Source organism: Nothobranchius furzeri, chromosome 15, assembly GCF_043380555.1.
Source record: "Nothobranchius furzeri strain GRZ-AD chromosome 15, NfurGRZ-RIMD1, whole genome shotgun sequence".
Classification (NCBI taxonomy): domain Eukaryota; kingdom Metazoa; phylum Chordata; class Actinopteri; order Cyprinodontiformes; family Nothobranchiidae; genus Nothobranchius; species Nothobranchius furzeri.
The window spans coordinates 49,644,502-49,668,123 of record NC_091755.1 but is presented as its reverse complement, the minus strand read 5'-3'; the positions used below and the strand labels follow the sequence as shown (position 1 = coordinate 49,668,123).

At 42.8% G+C, this 23,622-nt stretch overlaps 1 protein-coding gene across 3 annotated transcripts in view; it reads right to left on the bottom strand.

The window, feature by feature from the left end:
* The window catches only part of plxnb1a (plexin b1a), a 76,730-nt gene that overhangs the window by 23,729 nt on the left and 29,379 nt on the right, over positions 1-23,622 (bottom strand). For 2 of the 3 annotated variants that reach the window (XM_015968607.3, XM_015968609.3), the window contains exons 2-12: positions 16,399-16,520; positions 13,206-13,282; positions 11,081-11,954; positions 9,905-10,144; positions 8,634-8,816; positions 6,086-6,214; positions 2,314-2,414; positions 2,110-2,242; positions 1,848-2,004; positions 419-527; positions 56-164 (exon numbers count right to left, since the gene is read on the bottom strand). In XM_015968607.3, the coding sequence (XP_015824093.3) occupies positions 56-164; positions 419-527; positions 1,848-2,004; positions 2,110-2,242; positions 2,314-2,414; positions 6,086-6,214; positions 8,634-8,816; positions 9,905-10,144; positions 11,081-11,953 (2,034 nt within the window). In that variant the 5' untranslated portion in view covers position 11,954; positions 13,206-13,282; positions 16,399-16,520. The remainder of the gene's footprint in view (positions 1-55; positions 165-418; positions 528-1,847; positions 2,005-2,109; positions 2,243-2,313; positions 2,415-6,085; positions 6,215-8,633; positions 8,817-9,904; positions 10,145-11,080; positions 11,955-13,205; positions 13,283-16,398; positions 16,521-23,622) is intronic. The other variant, XM_015968608.3, reaches the window with a different exon arrangement.

Below are 23,622 nucleotides of genomic sequence, written 5' to 3'. Positions count from 1 at the left end.
GATGGGATTAAAAACGCAGCCAACGTCTCCTAACTCAGACTTATCCGTGACTCACATGTTGGTTGTAGATGGTGAATCCTTGGCTGCAGGTGTGCCTATGTGTGCAGACATGCTCGCGGATGCACCAATTACACCCCCAGCGACTGCTAACACACCCTTGGCATCTGGCAGAGCACACAGCAGGAATGCAGGTAAATCATCAAACAGCATCACAGATCACAGCTAACGTCCAAAGCAATCTCAATGTTTCAAGAACATATTTAGTTGATTTTCTATAGTTCCTTAATAAAAGACACATATTTGGCTTCTGATGTTAAAACAATATTCTATCAGAAACACCTTGCAGCCATAGATGATGCACTTTCATTTGTAGTAGATCTGACAACACAAACAGGTAGCTGGATGCTTGTTTACTCACGGTCTGCGCCCTGACAGCTCCTGCACCAAGCTGCAGTTGTAGAAGGTGAATTCTGTCTCGGCTACCGTCACGTTAACGAAACGCAGCGACAAGGTCACCATCACAAACTCTGCATAGGAGCCAAACCAGTTGTCAGATTTCAAATGATCCTATTGTGCTGTTAGCTTATCTGGGTTTCAGACCAAATTCTAACATCTTCAGAGAAGTTTCAGCATTTCCACTGACTAGAGGTGTGTGTGGTGTGGAAGAAACAGTCTTGCCAGATTATGACTATTTTTAGACATTGAACTTAGGAACAGCAGTAGCTCAGAGGTAGCGCCGGTTGTCCAGTAACCTGAAGGTTGTAGGTTCAATCCCAGCTTCGAACGGAGAATGCTGCTGTTGTGTCCTTGGGCAAGACACTTAACCCACCCTGCCTGCTGGTGGTGGTCCGAGGGACCGGTGGCACCAGTGCTCGGCAGCCTCGCCTCTGTCAATGCACCCCATGGCAGCTGTGGCTACATTGTAACTCATCCCCACCAATGTGAGAATGACCGACTGTGTTGTGAAGCGCCTTGGGGGGGGTTGTAGAACCCTAAGAAGACGCTATACAAATACAAGCTGTTTATCATTTAATGACATTGAAATTTCATTATGTGAAATTTGTATTTGAATGTTTTTTCTGTAAATCTGTAAACATTCAACTGCAGAATTTCATCAACAACATTTCAATGATAAAATTTCTACTTTAAAAATTCAACAATGAACGTGACCTCCTGGTGACCCAAAACGAAGCAACTGTCACTCAATAGAGTCGACGCCTCACTGGTGTCACATGTTCGGAAAGATATCATTTGATTGGCTAAAAGCCACTCCATTTGATTGGGTGGTGACTACGTCGGCTTGGGTTGCTGCAGTTGTTGAATTTTTTAAGTAGATTTTTTGCTGCTGATTTTTTTAATGTTAAAAATCTGTTGTTGAATTTTTTAAGATATTTTTTTATTTTAAGTAAAAAAAAATACTCAAATACATAATTTCACTGAATAAAAATTCTATGACTAAAAAGTCATTATGTTGAGCCTATTTCTTCCACAGTTTTGGCAAAAATCTGGTGATACAATAAATATAACAGTACAGTAGAGATGATACTACATATTGTGGTACTAAAAGCAACATTTGATTGACTCATTTTTTGAGAATGAATTTAACTTTAAAACTTAGGTCAGAAGCTTCCAAGACACATCCAGTCTTATTGCAATATTTTGTAAAAACTGCTGCCACCTAGCAGTCGGCGTTTGAATTGCACCACAAAACATAATAACAGTAAATGTTTGCAAGTATTTTTTCTATAAAAAAATCATTACACTGCATTTATATATCAATCTAGTATCAAATTGAAGTATCACAATCTTTCCGTTTATTGATATTTTCTTACACCTCTACCACTCACCATCTCCTTGACCAATCGGAGGCAAGCTGCTGGCATCGGGTGTGGAACAGATCACACCGGCAGTAGTGAGCAAGGCAGGAGTTTCTGTGTCCTGGAAGAAGCAAGAGTAGGCTTCTCCCTGTTTAAGGTTGGGGAGGCCCTCTACCGACAGAGCAATCTGGGTGAGAAAATAAAAACATCCAGAAAGAAGAGAGAAAGATAAATACTAAAACTACAATCCAATAGATTAGTGGTAGAATACAGAACTTTCTCGTCATCTTACGTCTGTTTTCTCTCCACGGCTGATGTTGTAGAGGCTGAGGCGCTGGATGCCGAGGCACTGCTGCGTCTGGTTGAAGCTCCACAACCACTGGCCCTGCAGAGATCCCCGTTGGCACTCCCACCGCTGGCCACAGCTGGAACACCGCAGAGACATTACAGGGTGAAAGAGTCAAGAACATCTGCAACAAAAAGCAGCGAGACTCACCGTCCCTCCAGGACACACCAGCCACAGTAAGGGTCTCTGGCAGACAAACAGGACTGGCAGTCCAAATGAGCACCACACTCTGCCACCGGACGCTTCTCCAACTGAAAAGGATCAATGAATGCATTTTGGCTCATTTGTAAACTGGATGAGGTCAATGATATAAGTGTGGATGGATAATTTTAGAGTTTGAGAATAAAGAACACCAGTGATCAAATTATCTAACAAAAGGCTATGATTATTCAGAACCGCTAGAGATTAGTCAGGTCCCTTGGCAAGAGAGTCAATCAATAGGTGTGGTTAGCAAATCTAATGAATCTGAATCTTCATGAAGACTAACTGGATGATTACGGCTTCATTAAAGTGAAAAATATAAAAATATTTAAAAAAACATTATTTGAAGCTTTTCTTCTACTTTAACACACACACACACACACACACACACACACACACACACACACACACACACACACATAAAATGTGTTTACTTCCTTTACTTCTCCACTTAAAGGGACATTATGGAAGTTTGACAGCCAAAACATGTATAGAAATAATAACTGTCTTCTTCATACATTCTCCTGCAATGCCCTGGTCCTGTAGAATGAGCCCTGGCATTTTTACTATGATTGCCTGTTTTTCTGTAAAATCACAGAAAAAGAGAGATGCTCGGGTCGAGCAGGCTGCTTCATGCGCGTTCACGCTCAGGCATAGCCCGTAGCATTTGCTATCCGTAGCTTTAACAGCAGAGAGAGAGGTAGTGCCACTTTGTCGCTGTTCCTCATGCCTAGCGACGAACCTAGCTACATTTCTGAGGACCCTTAGCTACTTTCTGTAGAACTTTCTTCTAGATATTTCCTGCAAATCAGCAACAAAATAGCCATTTTCGCTCCAAACCGTTCTTTGAACGTTGTTTCAGCTGTCATCAAGGATATAAAAGTTACAGATACAAAGGACATCACTGGCGCTTTAGCTCACCTAGTAAGATGTCGGTCTCTCGTGCAGAAGACCCAGGTTTGATTCTGGATGTGAACATAGTTCATGTAGAGTTTCTTTTTTACATTAATGGTATATTTTTTTAACAGTAATAAGACGCCCAAATTTTTATTTGAGACTCGCCGAATGGCATTGAATTCACAGATAAAAACGATGTGGGTTCAACTTTCATTTTGGAACAATTTTTCAAGCAAGAGAAGGGAATGATCTGAGCATGCAGGAGGACTGACCCATCATAAACCTTTGTTGGCTGTGCTGAAGAGAAAGGTACAGAACCAAATTATTTAATTAATTAGCTGCACATTCTCCTGTCCTCTGTCCTCCGGGCCACACACACACACACACACACACACACACACACACACACACACACACAAGGGACTGTCTCAGCTGTTATTTTCGTTAAGCAGCGTGCACGTACAGCATGCGCGCCTCGTGCACGAGCCTACTATTGAAGCTGCCGTTACGCTTTTGGCCTGAGGGGGCAATGGCGAGCAAAAAAATTAAAAACTCCGTAAAGTCCCTTTAACTTCCTCCTAATATGAAATATTGCCTTTCTTTTGAAATCTCACGATGCAAAAAGTAATTCCACAGCAAATCACTCAAACCGCAACAAGATGGTTAATTTAAAAAAAGTCAGCTCCTTTAACTGAATCAGAAATGTTGCTTTTGGTTTTTTAGTTGCAGATTAAATGTGGTCATAACCAGCAGCTGGAGTACTTCTATCACTACCCTGTAGTGAAACAACACAAATATGACAAAAACACTCATTATTTAGTAGAATGGCAAAACAAAAGAAGGCTGTTCTTGGCTGGTGTCCAACTTGTCATCAAACTACATCTGTTAAAACTGTATGGGAACTTAATGTTGGTGCTCAAGGCTCCCAGGAAAGGAGAATGTGCTGGACCCTCAGCGTGAAATGGTGTGGAAGAAAATCATCTCCGTCACAAGAAGTCTACTTCAGAAAGAGTCACAAAAGATGTGATTCTGCAGGTATGCCTAGTCACGTAGCCTCAGCAGCTCTGCCATTGGCTCAAGCTGTTTTGTGTCTTGCCGATAAAAGCACTGGTCATGCTTGACACCTAACAAACAAGGAGTCAGCTCAGCAAAGGCGCTCGTTTGAAACTACTTCTGCATCAATGATTTAAACTTGCGCGTTTTTGGGGACATGAGCAAACTGATGATACTTAAAGAGACTATGTGTAGTTTTAGCCGTTAATGTCTGGAAATATCCATCAAAATGTTGTTAAAAATGTATTAAATGATGCCCAGTTGGCAGCTTTGTAACATATACCCAGAAAAATCGGGTCTAAAATACATGAGCGTAGATCTACAGCCATATTAGATGTCGCGTTTCCTTCTACAGGAGCCCATGAGGACAAAATGCATTTACTGATTTGTAACAAATGGTTACAAAACTTTCACCATTCATAAGCGTTGTCTTACACATTTACCCCTTCGCTTGTTGCGATCCATTGGTAAGGTTTTACTCAAACACAAAAATACAGCTTGCTTGTAATTATGTACGCATATACTGCTCCCGTAGCCAGGGAAAACACACACTGTCACTTTAAGACCTTTATTTAGAAAAAGGATGTAATGTTTTTTTTCATTATCGGTGTTTCTCGAACTGCCTCGTTGAGTGATTTCCGGGGTAAAAAAACACATAATGTTGGTCTCAGCACTGTCCACTTGCCTGTGCAGGCAGTTTGAAAGAAAATCGTAGATTCTGCCCGACGACTGGGTGGTTTCATGACTCGTGGCCTGACTATAAATTCACAAATATAGGATGGCTTTCCAGGCTACCTGAATAGCATAATTTAACACATTTTTATTTTATTCTATTTGATGTACAGTCAAAAATAAACCATTATAGTGGAATTGTAATTCCTTTAAAAGCTAACTTTGACCTTCAGATCTCATCTAAAATTCTGTTGGACCGATCTTTGTCATGTCCAAATTAATCTGGAAGCTCCATGCTAATCATAACTGCATAGGTCTCCAAAAACTGTGTGAAGTTACCATATCTGTGCTTTTCTAGACACCAGATGGTGACAACTAGTTAAAAATCTTCCAAGAAACATAAAATATACCTTTTTCTAGTTATTTCTTGACTTTTAAAGGTTAGAAACCGGTCAGGTGTGTTGAAAGTTCAGAGGGTTACTTGAATTAAGTTCACTGCTATTAGTAACTCTTGGTTTTCGTTCAACCATTCAGTTATTGCTTCACGTGTGGATTTGACAGCACTTGTGGCTGCATTCGTAATTATTAGCCTCAAATCTGAGAATCATGGCTTATGAATTGTGCATCAAATGTTTATCTTTCATTTATTATCCATGACATTAACGCCATAAAACCATGGTGTAGACCTGCAGTTTCCCATGTTCATTCATCACCTTCCACTGCTTCCCACACACACACTCAGTAGGGAGCGTGCTGACACAATGAAGGCCACTTTTGCTGATCAATACCATTGTTATGTACGACCTTTCACCCCCTGCTGACTGTTGTGCCCATCTCAGTGGGGTTTGTGACCTTTGACCTCAGCTGCCAGCTGGCTGCTCTTGTTTCGTCTTTGAGAACCACACAGCTTGAGGAAGTATCAAACCGTGAAAAAAAACCTGACAAACTACGAAACGTCTGACGAATGACGAACCTTGTTCATTCTCATTCATGAAGACATCTGGCCAAATCCGTTTATGCATCTGCTGTATTTGTATCCTTCATCTGAACCCACGGAACATGAAAGTGTGTGTCCAGCTGCATGTCTTTGAGAACTTACTGTTGTTCTGGTCATGATGTAGATGTGGGATCCATTTTGATCAAGTAAAAGGTCGCTGTTGATGGGGGAGTTGGGATGTATCACAGAATCTGCGTACACCTCTACTGCACCATCCTTCCCAAGATACACCTGGAGAATCACAGAAAAACAAAAAAAAAATAATGCATGTTTAACACGATATTACAGAGGTCTCAATGAGGCTGAGAGCTGTTTGTAAAGAGGTTCTGTCCTCAGAACGCTGGTCTAAAATGTGATATTTACAAAAAAATAACAAATCAGGCTAAAGAAGTACCTTTTCTACCCTTCAGCTCAAACATAAATCAAATCATGCTTGCACAGGATTGCAGCAGAAGTGGCCATAAATGTGATTATCAGGCAGTCAAATCTAATATAAAGCACAGGAAGACACCTCTGGCCTAAGTGATTCCCAGGCCTTCAAACTCTCATGTTACCTCATGGTAATGAGATCAGAGCCAACAGAACGGAGAATCCGTCGTCCCATTAGAAGGATGGTCTCAACACATAATGGCAAAGGAAGTAGCCCAGAATGATTACTGACCTTGAGACCTTTAGGCAATAAATAATGCTTTAAGTGCCATATTTAATATTTTTGAATGTCTTACCCAAGCGTCCCACGAAACTGAATGTTTCAATCATTACCTCCTTGAAGTCATCCAGGAGTAAAGGAATGAGGCTGAACAAAAAGCTCCAGTATTCATAGGGTAAACGTTGTCGTTTGTGTTCTTTAAACATTGGTTTGATATATTGCAAACAGAAACTAGCAGTGTGAGCCCACTCATTTAAAATCTGAAAAAAATTCTGCATTTCACTATCAAAATATTAAAGATGTGGTTCACTCGTTTATTTGGTACATTTGCAGCGGTCTCTAGAGTCCTTTTTAGAAGACACACCATGCCAGAAAATCTGGATAATGCTGCTATCACGGTGTGTCTTATGAACGTGCCGTGGCGGCATGGCCTTGCGGGAATTTTTTGGCATTCATTCCGCCAAGATTGGTAGTAGACCTGACATCAGCCTTTGACACCGTTGACCATCACCTGCTACTGGATAGGCCGAAAGACTGGGTAGGCCTATCAGGAACTGCTCTGGAGGGGTTCTCCTCTTATCTGTCTGAGCGTTCCTTCTCTGAGATCGACTCCACATTTTGGTCCTCTACCACCTTCCTCACCCATGGTGTCCCACAAGGTTCTGTGCTGGGGCCTCTACTCTTCCTCCTCTATCTGCTTCCTCTCCAGCCCATCCTGGGGTCTTTAACTTATTCACTGCCAATGGCGACTAAAGTCGTCATTTGCATTTTTTTACTTTGTGGGCGTCGGAACGAGCCCCCGCACCGTGAGAACAAACATCTCAGCTCTAATGCTGATCTTCATGCGCATATGTCATACGTCACATGATCTGGAGGCAGAACATCCACGTGTTAGGAGATCATTTTGGGCCGCTGCTGTAAAAAAAGTGAGGCGCGAACCGGAAAAGCTTCTGCCGATCACAATTCAACAACAGATTATGAAAGAATGGATAACGTTCGAAACACGTGGATTCTTCCCGATGTAAGAGGTGAGTCTCCGCTTTGTTTTGGTTGTTTTGGCGTCGACATCATCCTAGTGTGCAACGTTCTGTGACTCTTAAATAAACAGTAAAAATGCTGAGAAACGCTGGCAGCGAATGAGTTCAAAGGAATGTCCTACCATCTTTATGCAGATGACATCCAACTTTATCTCCTATAAGCACCATGAGATGTCCACATTAAAAAGTCTCTTAAATACAATAAACGCAATAGTAAATGCACTATCTTGGACCGGATACATGACAGGATACCACAGATAAGCGCTACGCCCCCTGTTGTCCTGGCGGGGAATTGCTTTGCAACACTCCCAAGGAGACGGAGAAGTTCAAGAGCAAAACGCCTCTGTCCATGCGTACGTCTCTCCCTACTGGAGCTGATAGAGAAGTATAAATTTGGCTTTACTTTTCAGTGTTTAGACAGTAAAACTAGCACTCAGACTTTGAGAGAAACATTTGTGAAATCTTAAATAGAAACTGAATAAAAATCCATCTTTTTGTCAAAACTGCATCCACTGCTTTAAATTATGGAGGTGAAACTGCACTTGGCCTCCAAAAATCACAGTCGCAGCCCACAGAGCACAAAGCAAATGCATGAAGCATGGGATCGCTGTGGTATGCCTGTCTGTGTTTGCTGGCACACTGGGAACAGAGGAATGATGGGAATCTTTGAAGACTGCAGTGTGAGGCTGTGATGTTGATACAGAAGCATAAGTGGAAGATTAAACAGCCATGAACGTTAAACCCAGTGTTTTATGTAGTGTAAAGTGCTTTTATGTTGCAGGAAGATGATCCAGACGCAGGGGCAGGGCGAACAGAGCATTAGGTAAGCTTGCATGAATGAATTAAAGATTAGAACACTCCCTAAATGCAAAACTGCCTTGTGGATTAAATATTTCTGCTGTAATCCTGATGACTCAGGGTTGACTCCCTGTCTTCAACCAGGTGCACGCTGGGGGAGGAATACCTTGTGAAGATTCCCTCTGGCGTCTCCGAGGAAGGCGATGCTGTGCACCTCTCGGACGCTGACGGCCACAGCAGTGAGACGGGCGGCCGAGGTTTGCCACACAGCCGTGGCTTCCAGTGGGTCCTTGCTTGCCATGGGACTGGGGGTGTGGTCAGAGCCACATGGGTATGCATTCAGGGTGTTCTACAAGATGTGACAAGATGGAAAGTTTGATTAGCTGGAACATAAACACGGTTTTTATTACTGTTACTTTAGGTCACGGCGTTCTGTTTGGATTTAATCGCTTTGACATGAACCTAAAACAACACTTCAGGTCAAGAAGTTCACAGCCCCTCTTATTGCTTCAGAGCCTCTGATCATCTTAGTTTAGAGGATTTGCACAACAGCTTAATGTGTAGTTAGTCAACAGCACCCAACATGCTATTTTGCTTTTACATAGCAGCCGTTCTGCTGTAACTCATGATGGTTTATAATTAGCCATGAATAGAGCATTGAAGCGGCAAATCGCTTCGTCTCCCTGGTTTGTTTATGGAGAAAATAAGATGTTTTTTTACTGGTGAATGGGAAAAGTGAGCTAACAAATCTGCCCTATTTCCCTCCAGCCTGTAGTCAGATCTTCCTTTCTACTCCCATGTTTGAGTTTCCTCCCTCTCTGTCTCTGCCATCTTATGTCAGCGAGGTAAAAGCGTAAGAAAAACTCCCCTTTTCTTTGTGTCGGAGCTCATTAAGCAGCAGACCAGATGATTCCGGGTTGGTTTTCTTTATCGATCTCTAATGATCTCATTAAACGGTTCTGAGGGCTTGGACCTGAGCAGATTCAGATCAGTGGAGACCGTCTCTGGGTGGCTGCAGCTGGGCGAAAGCTTCTCCTTGGGTATCTAGGAACTCAGAGCTTTTCAAAGCAAGCCTCATTACCAGACTTCCATCCATTACTCATCCTAATTGTGTCGGTGCAGTCCTTCCTCGTTACTTGGCCGTGCTTTCTATTTGTTTTACCTCATGCCGAACACTTAAGTCAAGAGAGTCAATATAGCTTAGGTGAAGGGATTATTTCTCTTGACGTATAACGTTAATGTAGCAACTGTAAGTCCGGTATCTCTGGTCTAAATCAAGAACCAGTGCTTTCTGTTAGAGGGGGATATACAAGCTTCTGTGAGCAGATTTCTGATAGTTTCAAAAATCCCAGACCTTCAAAAATATTTGCTTTTCACTTTGCACAGCCCTCCCTCAAGATCCTCCCCTTTCCTTTCATCTTCTCCTGCGATCCTTACCAGAGGCAGGTTGGCACAGCTGGATTTGACCTCATACTCTATGTAAGCCACCTCTCCTCTGCCCTCCACCAGCCCATCTTTGGTGTAGCAGAGGTCACGGGTGGAGTTGATGTGCCGGTCGAGCTCATCCAGAGGGAAAACACACAGAGCCGAGGGATCCAGGGGACTGTCTGTTGAACCAATGCGGGTGGAGAAGACTCCCAGCAGGTCTTCGCCTTGCAGGCCCACACCTTGTCCCACCTGTTGCAACAAAAGCACAGGAAACACTCTGGAGGGATGTATTTGCATCTTCTTTGATGGTGAATGAAGGACTGCCCTGTTGACTGACATCCATAGTGGCAAGAATGTCACGTTGTTTGTTATCAAACAGCACGTGGAGAGAACTGTAGATCAAGACAACTGCAGATCCCGCCCCACGACTAAGAGCCATGAATGGACCGGGGCCAGACATCATATTTACATATGACTTGTAACTAAAGCCTGAGTCATGCTTCTGCGCCAGTGCGGAGACACGCAACGCCATTATCCGTCCTTGCGGGCCTGCTGGAGAGCCCTCACAAGGACAGACGGAGTCGAGCTCTCTTTTCTAAACATCCGTCGAGTCGGAGAACGCAAGCTTGTGATTGGTTAGGGCACCACTGTCGTCTACACCACCGCCATGGGCCCTCAAAAACATAAAGAGAGTCGAGGATAACTAGCGGCAGACACGGAGAAGCTTGAAGAATACCTCACGAAAAAACTCTAAAAACATGAACGTTTAATTCCCTGTGACTGGAGGAGTGAAAAGATGCGCAGCAAGCGTTTTATTTGTGGACGGAAACGACAGGAAACGTGGGTTTAGAGGTGGCGAGTGCATGAAGAGGTGGAGGAGAATGAGAGACAAATTTTTCCGTGTTAAAAAGTCTCTTATATACAAAAACACAATATAAACACACTATCTTGGACCGATACATGACAGGATACCACAGAACAGCGCTACACCCTCTGCTGTCCTCGCAGGGAATTGCTTTGCAACACTCCCCAGGAGACGGAGAAGCTTGATGACAAAATGTCTCCGACCGTGCGTGTCTCTCCCTTTTGGAGCTGACAGAGAAGCATGACTCAGGCTTTACTGTTTGGAGCTTTTTTAAAAGAAACCAGATGTTGGGAAAGGACGGTCATAATGACTTAACATACCTGGGCTGCTTGAAGCAGGTTGTAAATCCTTGAAGGAGAAGATGGCGATCTGCAGACGAGAGGAACCTCCACATATGAATAGTAGGAGGTGTCTTCCAGGCAAACTCTGGCAGCATATGTCCGGTACTCTCTTGACACAGACTTGATGTCGCGGCGGTAAAACAGGAAGTAGACATACGAGCGGCGAGTGAATGTGGTTACGAAGTGATGGTCGTATTCTGACAGACGCCCAGCTACGGCCAGCTTGGCTGTGTCCTCCAGGTTAAAGACGGGCTCTGATGAAAGGTGGCGGGTTGAAATGGGCGGATGGCTGGAGGTGTAGCCCCGGCCGACATACATCACCGTCTTTTTCCCACTAGGAAGTTCCACCACCAACCCAACCGTCGACACCAGCGGATCATTGGCTGCAACATACTGCGTATCCACAGGTCTCTCCGTGGAGAACAGAACCGTCTTGATGGATTTCAGGCTACGTTTCTGGCAGGTACCCTGGTAGATACTACCACAGGTGATCAACTCTGATGCCTTTGGCTCCACCAGAAGTAGTTTGTTGTGATTACTAGTTCTCCTGGCCTGTGGACAGTTACTCACTGTGACAGGAGGAAGGCATTCTCTGTTGTCATTCACAGGACCGGTGGTCTCCTCTTGCTCCAGCCGGAGTCCACCTGATCCATCCAGCTGGAATAAGTGATCCCTAGCCCCCACGTACACCGTCCCCACAGACGGGTCTGGATGGAGCACCAGGTGTTGGAATTCAGTGTCATTACGTGAAAACTCGGGGTAGGGGTGACCCTCAACAGCATCAAAGATGATAAGGATGAGGATGAAGACCATGGAGGAGTTCATAGCCTTCCCATGTAGCATGGCAAACATTCTGTTGAGGGAGAAAAGTGCAGGTTGTGCGAAAATTTTCATAGAATTTCCTGAGACGATGTTTTGTAAACATTTACACAGCTGTGAATTTTACATTACATGACCTTCTTTAGACCTTAAACAGGAAAAACATACTTCAAAAAGTCTAAAATACCCCTTTAAGATTGTATTTTTTTTACTTTTTAATTGCACCAAATGCTATTTACCAGTAGTTAAAGAGCAAGTCACCCCCTGCCAGATTCTTAGTAAACACCCACTTCCTGTTTGAAAAATGCAACAAATGCTGTTGCCTAGCAGACCAAGAGGGCGGAGCCACTAACAAATACACACACTCACAACATTGTGACATCATAATGTACCATCTAACATCATAGTGTACTCTTAGCCAATAGCGATGGCAGAATTAAATTCAAATGCAGTGCAGAGTTTTTGCCTGACGATGGTGCATCACTGACAGTTTTAGGCAGAATATTAAAATTTTAACTCAGATGCACTAAAGTGACGAATAATTTACTACACTGGTCTACAGCACAATTGGACACTCATTTATATAGTTTATCAGCAAAAAATGGTGATTGGGAGTGACTTGCTCTTTAAGAATGCAATCGAAATGTCTGTTACGCATTTCATTACAATTTACTTTATCTAATTCATCTTAATGGTTCAACTTGCACTATGGCACCAAATCGAGCCTTGATGAATGCTTTTTCAAAATACATTTTACTAGGAGGACTTAAAGAGCAAGTCACCCCCAAATCAACTTTTTTTTCTGATAAACTATATAAATGCATGTTTAATCGTGCTGCAGACACGTGTAGTCAATAGTTTTGCACTTTAGTGCATTTTAGTTAAAATTGTAGTTTTCTGCCTAAAACTGTCAGTGTTGTGCCGTTGTCAGGTAAAAACTCTGCACTGCAGTTGAATTTAAATCTACCATCGCTATTGGCTAAGAGGTACCCTAGAATGTTAGCTGGTACCATGTGATGTCACAGTGTGTGTGTGTGTGTGTGTGTGTGTGTGTGTGTGTGTGTGTGTGTGTGTGTGTGTGTGTGTGTGTGTGTGTATTTGTAAGCTGCTCCGCTCTCTCGGTCTGCTAGGCAACAGCATTTGTTGCGTTTTTCAAACAGGAAGTGGGAGTTGACTAAGAATCTGGCAGGGGGTGACTTGCTCTTTCATTTTTTATAATTTAGTGATGTGAAATAAAGTTTTACCTCATCAACACAAAAATGTGCTTCTGAGAGTAAAAACTCACCATTTAAGCTCTCTTTTAAACGGAAGACTAACTTCGCCGCATCACCTGGAATCATATCCCAGACCTTCGTTCTGCATCTGTGGAAGAAAATTACACAAAGTGTTAAGAACTCGTGCACGTGGTGATGAAATTAAAGGCGACTCCACAATCCCGTCCTGCAACATGTATGAGCATCGTCTCATGTTTCCAAACACCGGCCGCCATGGCGTCACATCTGGTGCATTTAAAACGTCAGCCTTCACTTCCTGTTTTCACAGCCATCACTCAACACCTTGCAGGAAAGTGGTTTGTAGACACTGAGAGGCTCCGCATTAGAGAAAACCTCTTTAATTATTGAGCATGTTTCTCAGACCTTTCCCTGACCTCAGCGAGGAATCAGTCACAAAAAAAGGCAAAAATTACTCATGTGCACCGTCGTGGGTAGAGAACGTCTCAAACTGGGGATACGAATGACACTTTAATAGGCACTGACAGGTATTACTTACACCCCAACACTCTGTATGATGACAGTAAAGGGGAACGCTGTGATTCTTGTACGCTGTGTATCTTCTAAGGCTCAAATAGATCTCGACATTAGAGATGCAGCACCATCTGACCTAACCTTCCAACCCCTGCGGCTGTATCCAGGGAAAAGATTCGGGGGGGGGGGGGGGTATTCAAATGCATAAACCCTACAGGAGCAGGTGCACGTATCTGTGGAGCGAGCCTCCAGCTTCCTCGTGACTCATTCGTGAGCAGCATAAGAAGTGTTATAGGAACAAGGCTCCACGCCCACTTTCCAAGGATCTGATTGGAGTATTTGCTGCGTGAGTGTGTGAATCAGTGTGTAATATGGTGCATTAAACAGGCCTGAAAGACCACAAGTCCTCTGAGACAGCTGAGTGGTCTTTATGAATATATATAAAACAAACAAAGATCTGAGTCTCATGTTTTATTGACTCAAAGCCTGCTGGAGCACTTTTTTTATGCTATGTAAGAATTAGGGCAGGATAATAATTCGACAACGATATGGGTCAATAAAATCTTCAATACGAAGTAAAGCAAAAATCGGATAGCTTAATGCAAGAGTCATTACTTGCATCTAACCAATAAAAAACACAAAGAGGCGTGTTTCGTCACCAAGCCTTCCCCTCTCTAACTAAAACAGAGCATGTGACTTAAGGCTACAATAACAAATTTAGAAAATAAATTACTTAAAACATTTGTTTCATGCCTCTTAACAACATTATAAAGTAGTGTGGCTTTAAAGAGACACTTTGCAATGTTTAAATATTTTAAAATAATTTTCTTGAGCCAGTGTGAGCTAAAATGACCCGTTAGGGTTAATGAAAGGCCACCCAGCCCCTATCGCCGCCGGTAGCCAGAATATTTCACTTGCAACTTCAGACTGGCGGGCCGCTCTGCTGGGACTGGGAGATCGAGCTGACATGCCTAGCACTGCAGTCTGGTTCCAGCACATTTCCTGCAAGTTTTAGATCATGATGGCTGGGAGATGTTTCAGCTGTTAGACTAAGGTCTTAACCTTTTTAGGACCTTAAATCTACCAACTTAAACTTCCGTCTTTAAGTCAGTTTAATGGTGAATCTTACAGTTTTGGTTATAAAAACATCATTTAACCAACATTAAAGGGACATTAAGGAAGTCTGACAGCCAAAACATGTATAGAAATAATACATTTCTTCTTCATACATTCTCCTGCAATGCCCTGGTCCTGTAGAATGAGCCCTTGCATTTTTACTGTGATTGCCTGTTTTTCTGTAAAATCACAGAAAAAGAGAGATGCTCGGGTCGAGCAGGCTGCTTCATGCGCGTTCACGCTCAGGCATAGCCCGTAGCATTTGCAGCAGAGAGAGAGGCAGTGCCACTTTGTTGCTGTTCCTAACGCCTAGTGACAAAGCTAGCTACATTTCTGAGGACCCTTAGCTACTTTCTGTAGAACTTTCTTCTAGATATTTCCTGCAAATTAGCAACAAAATAGCCATTTTCTCTCCGAACCGTTCTTTGAAAGTTGTTTCAGCTGTCATCAAGGATATAAATGTTACAGATACAAAAGACGTCACTGGCGCTTTAGCTCACCTAGTAAGACATCGGACTCTCGTGTAGAAGACCTGGGTTTGATTCTGGATGTGAACATAGTTTATTTAGATTTTCTTTTTTACATTAATGGTATATTTTTTTACAGTAAGATGCCAAAATTTTTATTTGAGCCTCGCCGAACGGCATTGAATTCACAAATAAAAAAGATGTGGGTTCAACTGTCATTTTGGAACAATTTTTCAAGCAAGGGAAGGGAATGATCTGAGCATGCAGGAGGACTGACCCATCTTAAACCTTTGTCGGCTGTGCTGAAGAGAAAGGTACAGAACCAAATTATTTAATTATTAGCTGCGCGTTCTGCTGTCCTCTGTCCTCCGGGCCACACACACACACACAAGGAACTGTCTCAGCTGTTATTTTCGTTAAGGAGTGTGCACGTACAGCATGTGCGCCTCGTGCACGAGCCTACTATTGAAGCTGCAGTTACGCTTTTGGCCTGAGGGGGCAATCACGAGCATAAAAATTCAAAACTCCATACAGTCCCTTTAACCACTTTGACTCTGGTCTACCTCTTCCTGTTGTTAGACACCCAGACATATGGACTAAAGACAAAATAAAATCCAGCTAGCAGGTGAGTAAACAAATGACATCACCACTCAGGGTTTAAAGCAAAAAAATCCAGGCAATATTACATTTTTATTGCACGGGTGAATGCTTCATTTCTGCACTAGGATGCTGAACTTGTTTGTTTGATGCTCACAGCCTGGAGGGGGAAACAGTTTATAATCTTGTTTTTGCATACATGTAAATCCACATAAAGTCTACATCTATCCTTGATGGGAGCTGAGACACTTTTGGTGCCCAATGATCACAAAATAAATCAAACTGATGTGCCAGATCGACTCAGTTACAGTCCCACTTGCGTGATTGCGCCATTTGTCTAGTTTTAAAGTCGCACTGTGATATCTGCATGACATACGAGGTCTTCATTTTAGATTAAAGAGTAATGATGTGAGATCTCTTTAAATAATCTCAAGACAGTCACACAATTAAAGCATCTTATTCACTTAAATCATTTAAAACGCACACACACATAGATCTTGGGAAGAATTCATGATAAATTCTCACTGTTGCTACGCCAAGTAAGCGTCCTCACCTGCTCTTTGACCGGTCAACATATTTATAGCATGGGAACTTCCTCTTCCCCGTCGTAGAGACGGTTTTCTACACGCTACCCTGGGATGGGACTGGCTGGCTGTGGTGTGGAACAAAGTGGAGCTGGATGGGGAAGAACAGACACATGAGAATTACTGTGAGTAAATAAGAAGAAAAAAAGGGGGAAGTCTACTCTGGGACATTGCTCTGGACATTTATGACCTTGTAAGGGTTTTCATTTAATCTAGCATAACTCTTAAAGGTCCCATTCATTCATGGAAAATAAGTTCTGGAGCTCCTGTTTCATGGGATAGAAGTTTGTTGGGGGAATGGAGGCAAAAAACAACAGGATTGCAAGTCCTGCATGCATCACCTCTGATTGGCTAACGGGAATGTGACTCTTCCGCTGCCTTTCTGTCTTGAAAAAAAAAAGCTGTGTCAATGTTTTATTTCCACAAATAACAGAAATCCCAACTTGTTCCGCCACGTTTTGAAGACGCAGACAGTTAGCTTCTCCTGGCCAAGACGTGCTCTGCTCTTTCCTTCCTGTGGGCGGTCGCAAGTCTAAGTGGGCGGGGCCATGAATACTATTCTTCCCTGTGACATATAGAGACTGGCTTATTCTCATGTGATTGTTCTCCAGTCGGTTTCCTTCCTGCAGCTGATGCAGGAATTGGGGGTTGAAGACAGTTTTCATGTATGTGACAGTTATAAAAGTCTCTATGAGATTCTTTTTGTGATTATTTTTGCAGTGAATGAGCCTACGTGAAAAAAATAATTACATAAGCTCGTGCGGTTCCCAAGTCAACTTTCCTCAGCATATCTGGCCTTTGATGTAGAAGGATTTAAAGCTTTTATGATAAATCTACAAGCTAGGTGTTGAAGGCAAACACGGAACACTCTCCCATCCCCTCGGGTAGCTTCCTTGAAGTGGTGGCAGCCGGCTGTTTCTCTTACTCTGATACTATTGAGTCGCCACCTTCTGTTGCTAAATATGCAAGAGCGTAACAAATGGAGGACCCAGGGAAGTGTGGCGGTTCAGCAAAACCAACAACTGGATGATCCAATTGTTGCTTTCGGTCTAAACCATGTTCTTGGTGAAGGTTTTTAGAAAAATGCGAGGGAACCACTTTATTTAATTTTTTTCTCATCTCCACAAAATATTTGTAGCTATACTATGATATATGGCCTGTATTGATATAGCACCTTCTAGAGTCCTGCAACCCCCCAAGGCACTTTAGAACACAATCAGTGTTACCATAGTAGAAGTAGAAATTACTGTTGTTTACAACATGGCATTCCAGCATTTTTAACAGCGTCCTCGTCTTTTCCGACAGTGCGAGCTATTTCTCTCCAAGAATTATTAACAACATGTTGATCACGGTGATCTGAGAGCTGAATCATACAAATGTCTGTATTTACGAACCTCAGCCATACAATTTCTTGCCAGTCCACCATGTTTTTCCGTGTACGACCGTCCGCGTGGTTAGAAAATTTCCTAGGTGCACGGTGCGGTCAGTTTGGGCCGTGCGGGGGCGCGGTGGAGAGGCGTGGTTGTTAAAATGACGCAATTTTGCCGTGCGGACCTCGCGGACGCGTCAAGCATAAACCAACCTAAGTGTCTTGCCCAAGGACACAATGACAGCAACAAACTGAGCGCGGCTCAAACCTGCAACCTTCCGATTACGGGGCGAACACGTAACTCCTGTGCCGCCGTCACCCCACTATGTTGGAACGTTGTTAAAAGGCATGAAGAACTGTTTTAAGCTTGTTTTCTAAATTTGCTATCGCAACGTTAAGCACAGAGACCATCCTCTAAAGAGGAAGTGTGGTCTCACATGCTGCTCATCCTTAGTTCACTGGTTACGCCCAGCAATGCAGCTTATTACACAACAGTGTACAACACCAAAACATCTTCAAATAAACTCAATTGAGGAAGAATGACTATATAACAGCTTAGGGAGTAAACATATAAGAGGAAAACATGTGAAGGGTTTCCTCTTTCTTTCAAAAGCTTCTGAAACAACAATTTGTCTAAAATCCAGAATCGACCATTCAGTTATGAGTTGTATGTGTGTGCGCTAAAAACACATTCAAGCTTCTACGATACGATAAGAATGCCGCTTCGTCCCACATCCTCTGTTCTCCCATCTCTCCATGTTTATTATTAATCACCGAGAAAATCTGCTGTGCAAGTTCTTTTCTAAAGCTTTAATGAGCCGTGACAGCCCACTGAGCACCAAAGACCTCATAAAATATGTGAGGTCAACAGCCCTGTGACAGTGGGGTACATTGGGCCCAGAGCCAGAGAGCGCTGCTTTGAATTGTTATGTTGTGTTGGATCGGCTGGCGCCTCGCCCCGGGCTTCAGGCTCTTGCAACAGTAGCATCTGTGGATCCCATCCGGACACTACGGTAGTGGAAGCAGCACTGGGCGAGCTCAGCAAGGCCAGTCACAACAAGCTGTGAGAAAATACAGAGCAGGCACTTGCATTTGGGGGGAGGGACGACACTGGCATTTAGGTTTGGGTGACATTCATGACCCAGCCCGCTACAGTGGAGGCAAAGGCCTCCTACATGTACCTAATCCTGAAGAAAAAAGGCTGCCAGAAAGGTCAAACCTTAGTTGAGGAAAAAACTCAGTAATCTGATTACTTTCTGTTATGTGTAACTAGCAAAACACAATCAGACATTCTCAGATTTGTAGTCTTAAACATGTAAAAACAGAGTTGTACACAAAACTAGTCCTCGCGTGTTATCAAGGGCATCGGTTTGTTTTAAATACTGGTGGGGAATATTATATTGATTTATTTATATTTAAGTGTTTGATGCTTAATTACAATCAGGGGTGCAATGTATTGACGAGGTTTTAAAATCTGAGCTTACAAGCTTGCTCAGAAAATAACCAATAAAATAAGGTTTCAGTTAACTCCATATTCCATTGCCAGAACGAGTTGTCCGTGATCCACGGATTATTACAAATAACAAATAAGTTTCTCACTGAGAAATCATCTTTTACTCATTATTGCTGATTATAATGGGTCACATTGGGTTTTCATGCAGGCTGAACATGAAACACAGGGACTTGATGTCGAGCTCTGGCTGGCAACTGTATTGAAAATGAAAGTAAAAAATTAGGGTTCGCTTTAGTAAACAGAACCAGCTGAGATGATAAACTGAAGCGATGCAACACTCCTGGAGCTTTTCTCCATTAGAGCTGGAGGTCAGATCACCAGAGACAGCAGGATATTGTGGGGGACAGACACCATGAGAAACGGCTTGTTAAAAACCTTAAAGAGCAAGTCACCCCCTACCAGAGTCTTACTCAACTTCCACTTCCTGTTTGAAAAATGCAACAAATGCTGTTGCCTAGCAGACAGAGAGGGTGGAGCCGCTAACAAATACACACACACACACACACACACACACACACACACACACACACACACACACACACACACACACACACAGAGGCTCACAACGACATTGTGACATCATATGGTACCAGCTAACGTTCTTGGGTACCTCTTAGCCAATAGTGATGGCAGATTTAAATTCAAATGCAGTGCAGAGTTTTTACCTGACACAACACCAACGGTTTTAGACAGAAAATTTAAATTTTAACTAAAATGCACTAAAGTGCAAAACTATTGACTACACGTGTCTGCAGCACGATTAGACATGCATTTATATAGTTTATCAGAAAAATAAGTTCATTTGGGGGTGACTTGCTCTTTAAGGAGCACAGCTTTGATCGCGGGAAAAGCAAGTTATGTCCAAGATGAACGGAAGTGCGTGGCAGGGCAGAGACCGCCCCATACCCCCTTTATGCCACACCGCGTAATCATTTGTGAAAAAGACACGATGGCACAACATTACTGCCACGATCTGACCACTTATATACGACCTAAGGCTCCCTGATTCTGCCACAGCATTGTGGCAAATTGACATCATTGTTTTGTAAAAACAGCTACGCGATAGGCACATTGCTGATATAAAAATATGGTCTCACGGAAAAAACAAATCTAAAATACACGACTAACGTTTAGAAAGAACAATTCATGTAGTGAAACAATTTGAACCTTATTTGAGCTTCAGTGGCAACATGTGGATTAGGGGCTACTTGTTCAAAATCCAAGGCATGATGTGCAGAAACAGGGAGGTCTAGCAGTGAACCTTCTCTTCCTGTCATACTGGTTACATCCAGTAAAATCCTCCAGTTGTCTCATCTCTCCATTGCTAACTCTGTAAAGAAATTTGGTCCAAAGCATAAATTAGCAAGGTGGAGTTCAATCTTAGACAAAAGAGTGGGAGATTAGTTCAGCTCTACCAGAATAAATTTATAACTGATTCCATTAGCTCAAATGGACTCCAATCTGCCGGCTGGACTGAGCAGCATTTGAACGGATGTTGGCTTCAATTTCATTTTCTCGTGTTATTTGAGCACCAAAGATGAGAACGGAGAAACTTGATAAAAAATTATTACAACTGGTGTCTGACTGAAACCAACCGAAGTCCAAACCTAATATGACTAATACAGTCAACCCGGTACTGCTGCTAGCAAGGCTGAAGTCGGGCTGGCTTGTATGTACGCCATAGCTAGTGGCTGTGTTTCCACTTTGACATTTAGATCAGTATGTTTAGATCACTAACATTATGAGAGGCAGATGCAAACGCTTGGCCTCTCTCCATTTCCGTTCCCTTCTCCAGGGTCAATGGGCATCTCTTTGCCCTCAGTTCACATGCAGACAGAGAGAGTCTCTCTCTCTCTGTGTCCCTCCGGTGTGATGAAGGGCTTCTCTGTCTGCGGCTGAGGCAAATAGTGTCCCTTTCACAGCTCTCTGACCAAGTGGCTGCACTAAACGGACACAGGATAAAAGCTACTTCCCTTAAAACAGACTACACACACTCACTTGGGCCGTTTTATGACAGGATCTTTTCACCCTGGAGGCGGCACTACCCTAGGCAAAAAAAGCAGGTGTTGAACCGCCCCGCTCGTTGCAACGTGTCACGAACAACCTGACATCCATTGTAACGCTGCAGGCTTTCATCACTTATCTGTTTCTAATGAGCTGCTATCATCGAGAGTTTGGAAATGATGGTCATTCACCACAACAGTTCAACAAAGTAGACCATCAGCGCAGGCCAAAAAGACCACTCATGACATTACAACCACTTTATCAATGTGCTCCAGTGAAAAAGAGGAAATCATACTCATAACTGAACTTTTTATGGATCCCCAAAGTGCTGGGAAGCATTAAATAATTGAACAGTCATTGGCAGCATATAGCTCATGTGAACACTGCCCTGAAGTAGTAACAGACAACAACGAGTGATCTTTTCTAATATATAGATTGTTTAGGGAGCAATTTACTTCAACAAGTGCATCCAGTTGGAGAAAACTTATGGTACAAAAAGCAGATCTCACCTTCATGAGGCCCAAAGAGGATACAGTTGTATATGCAACCTATGACGTATTTCATTCAACAAGCAAACTACATTATAGGATCAAATCGATTATCATCCCAGTGGAGGGAAGATTTACATTGCAAAGTGTTATTGGTTGTTTGGCCGGCCGACCCTGATGAGATAAACTAGAGTCTAGGACTCCCATGCAAATTGGACAAACTGGAACTGACGGAGAGTAAGCATCCATCAGGCAGCCAGGTTAAAAAACCAGTCCTAAGGAAACGGGAAGTACACCGTTTAGCCACAAGCAGGACAAAGACTGTAGGACTGAAGTGAAATATGGTGGTTAGATAGAAACAGGTTGGAACACAAACACTGCCTGGCAAAAAAATAAAATCACCACCTGGATTTAACAAAGCAAACAGGTGGGAGCCTCCTATTGCATAATTACTGCATGGGCGATTAACTTTCAGCTGCATCAAGTTATTTAACCCAACTGGTGCACTGAGTTGCTTCTCATTCCTTAAACAAGCATATGGAAAGACACATCTGGTGGTCGTGGAAAAGATGTTAGTCTGTGTGAGAAGGGTAAGATCACTGGCATCAAGCAGAGAAAACATCTAAGGAGATGCAGAAACGACTAAAACTGGGTTAAGAACTGCCTGTTAAAACTGGTCTGGTGAGTCCAGATGGACTCTGTTCCAGAGTGATGGCAAGAGTTTCCCCCAGGAAATGAGTTAAGCCTGGCGGCTTCGGCCGCCGGGGGGGGGGTTACAGCTCCTTAAAGGGACATGAACGTTGCCAACCTACACACATCTTTTAAATTTTTAGTATCAAATTTTTTGACATGGGAGAAATTATCACAATAAGCGTCAGAAATTTCGATAATGATAAATTTTAGATTTATTGTCCAGCCCTACTTGCGACATTGCTGAAGCTTATCGAAACAACGACACAGCGAATATGTACTTGAATTAAAGCTAAAGGCGGTCTAACACATTATTTATTATTATTATTATTATTATTATTATTATTATTATTATTATTATTATTATTATATTTTTTTGGGTGGCGACTCTTTTTTTGGGCCGAGCAGTGAAGTTGGACCCCAGCCTACTTCATCTGACACATGATGAACCAAGGATGAAACAGACCCACATAGTTGAATTAGGACAATAATAGTGGGATATGGGTATCTGTTGGAAGCAGCTGTAGATTTTTTTTTTTTTTTTTTTGGGTGGGGGCTTTCAATATTGGGTTAGGAGGGCGGTGGTTAGGTCCTTAGAAAAAGCCCAACAGGGCTGGACTCCAACAATGTGAGCAGCAGCCAACAAATCACGCTACAATTAAAGACCTCAGCTTTCTGGCCTGTGGTAGGAAGAGCCAACCAGTCAGCATCAAAGAGGGTGACAACATGGGAAAAGCAAAGGGATGAATGAAAGCTTAAGCGCAATGTAAGTCACAGAAACACAATCAACATATAGAGTGCTTTGTTTGTTTGTACAGAATAAGCTAGTGAACTACCTCTTTATGCTAAGAAAATTTAACTGCTGTTCCTGATGTAGCACAATAGCAGACTTTACTGATCCCACTGTTGGGAAATTCACTAGTTACAGCAGCACCAACACTTATAATTTGAAGGAAGATTATAACAACGGTACCTGCATATACACAGTAAGCTACTATGCAGCATACTGTAAGGGACACAGACTTAAGAATGCACCTGTCAAGGTAATCTTTAAATAAATACTTAAAGAACAAAAGAGCTTCGTCTAGTTTAAATTCCTCATGGGTCAAAGGGTTTTCGACACATCTTT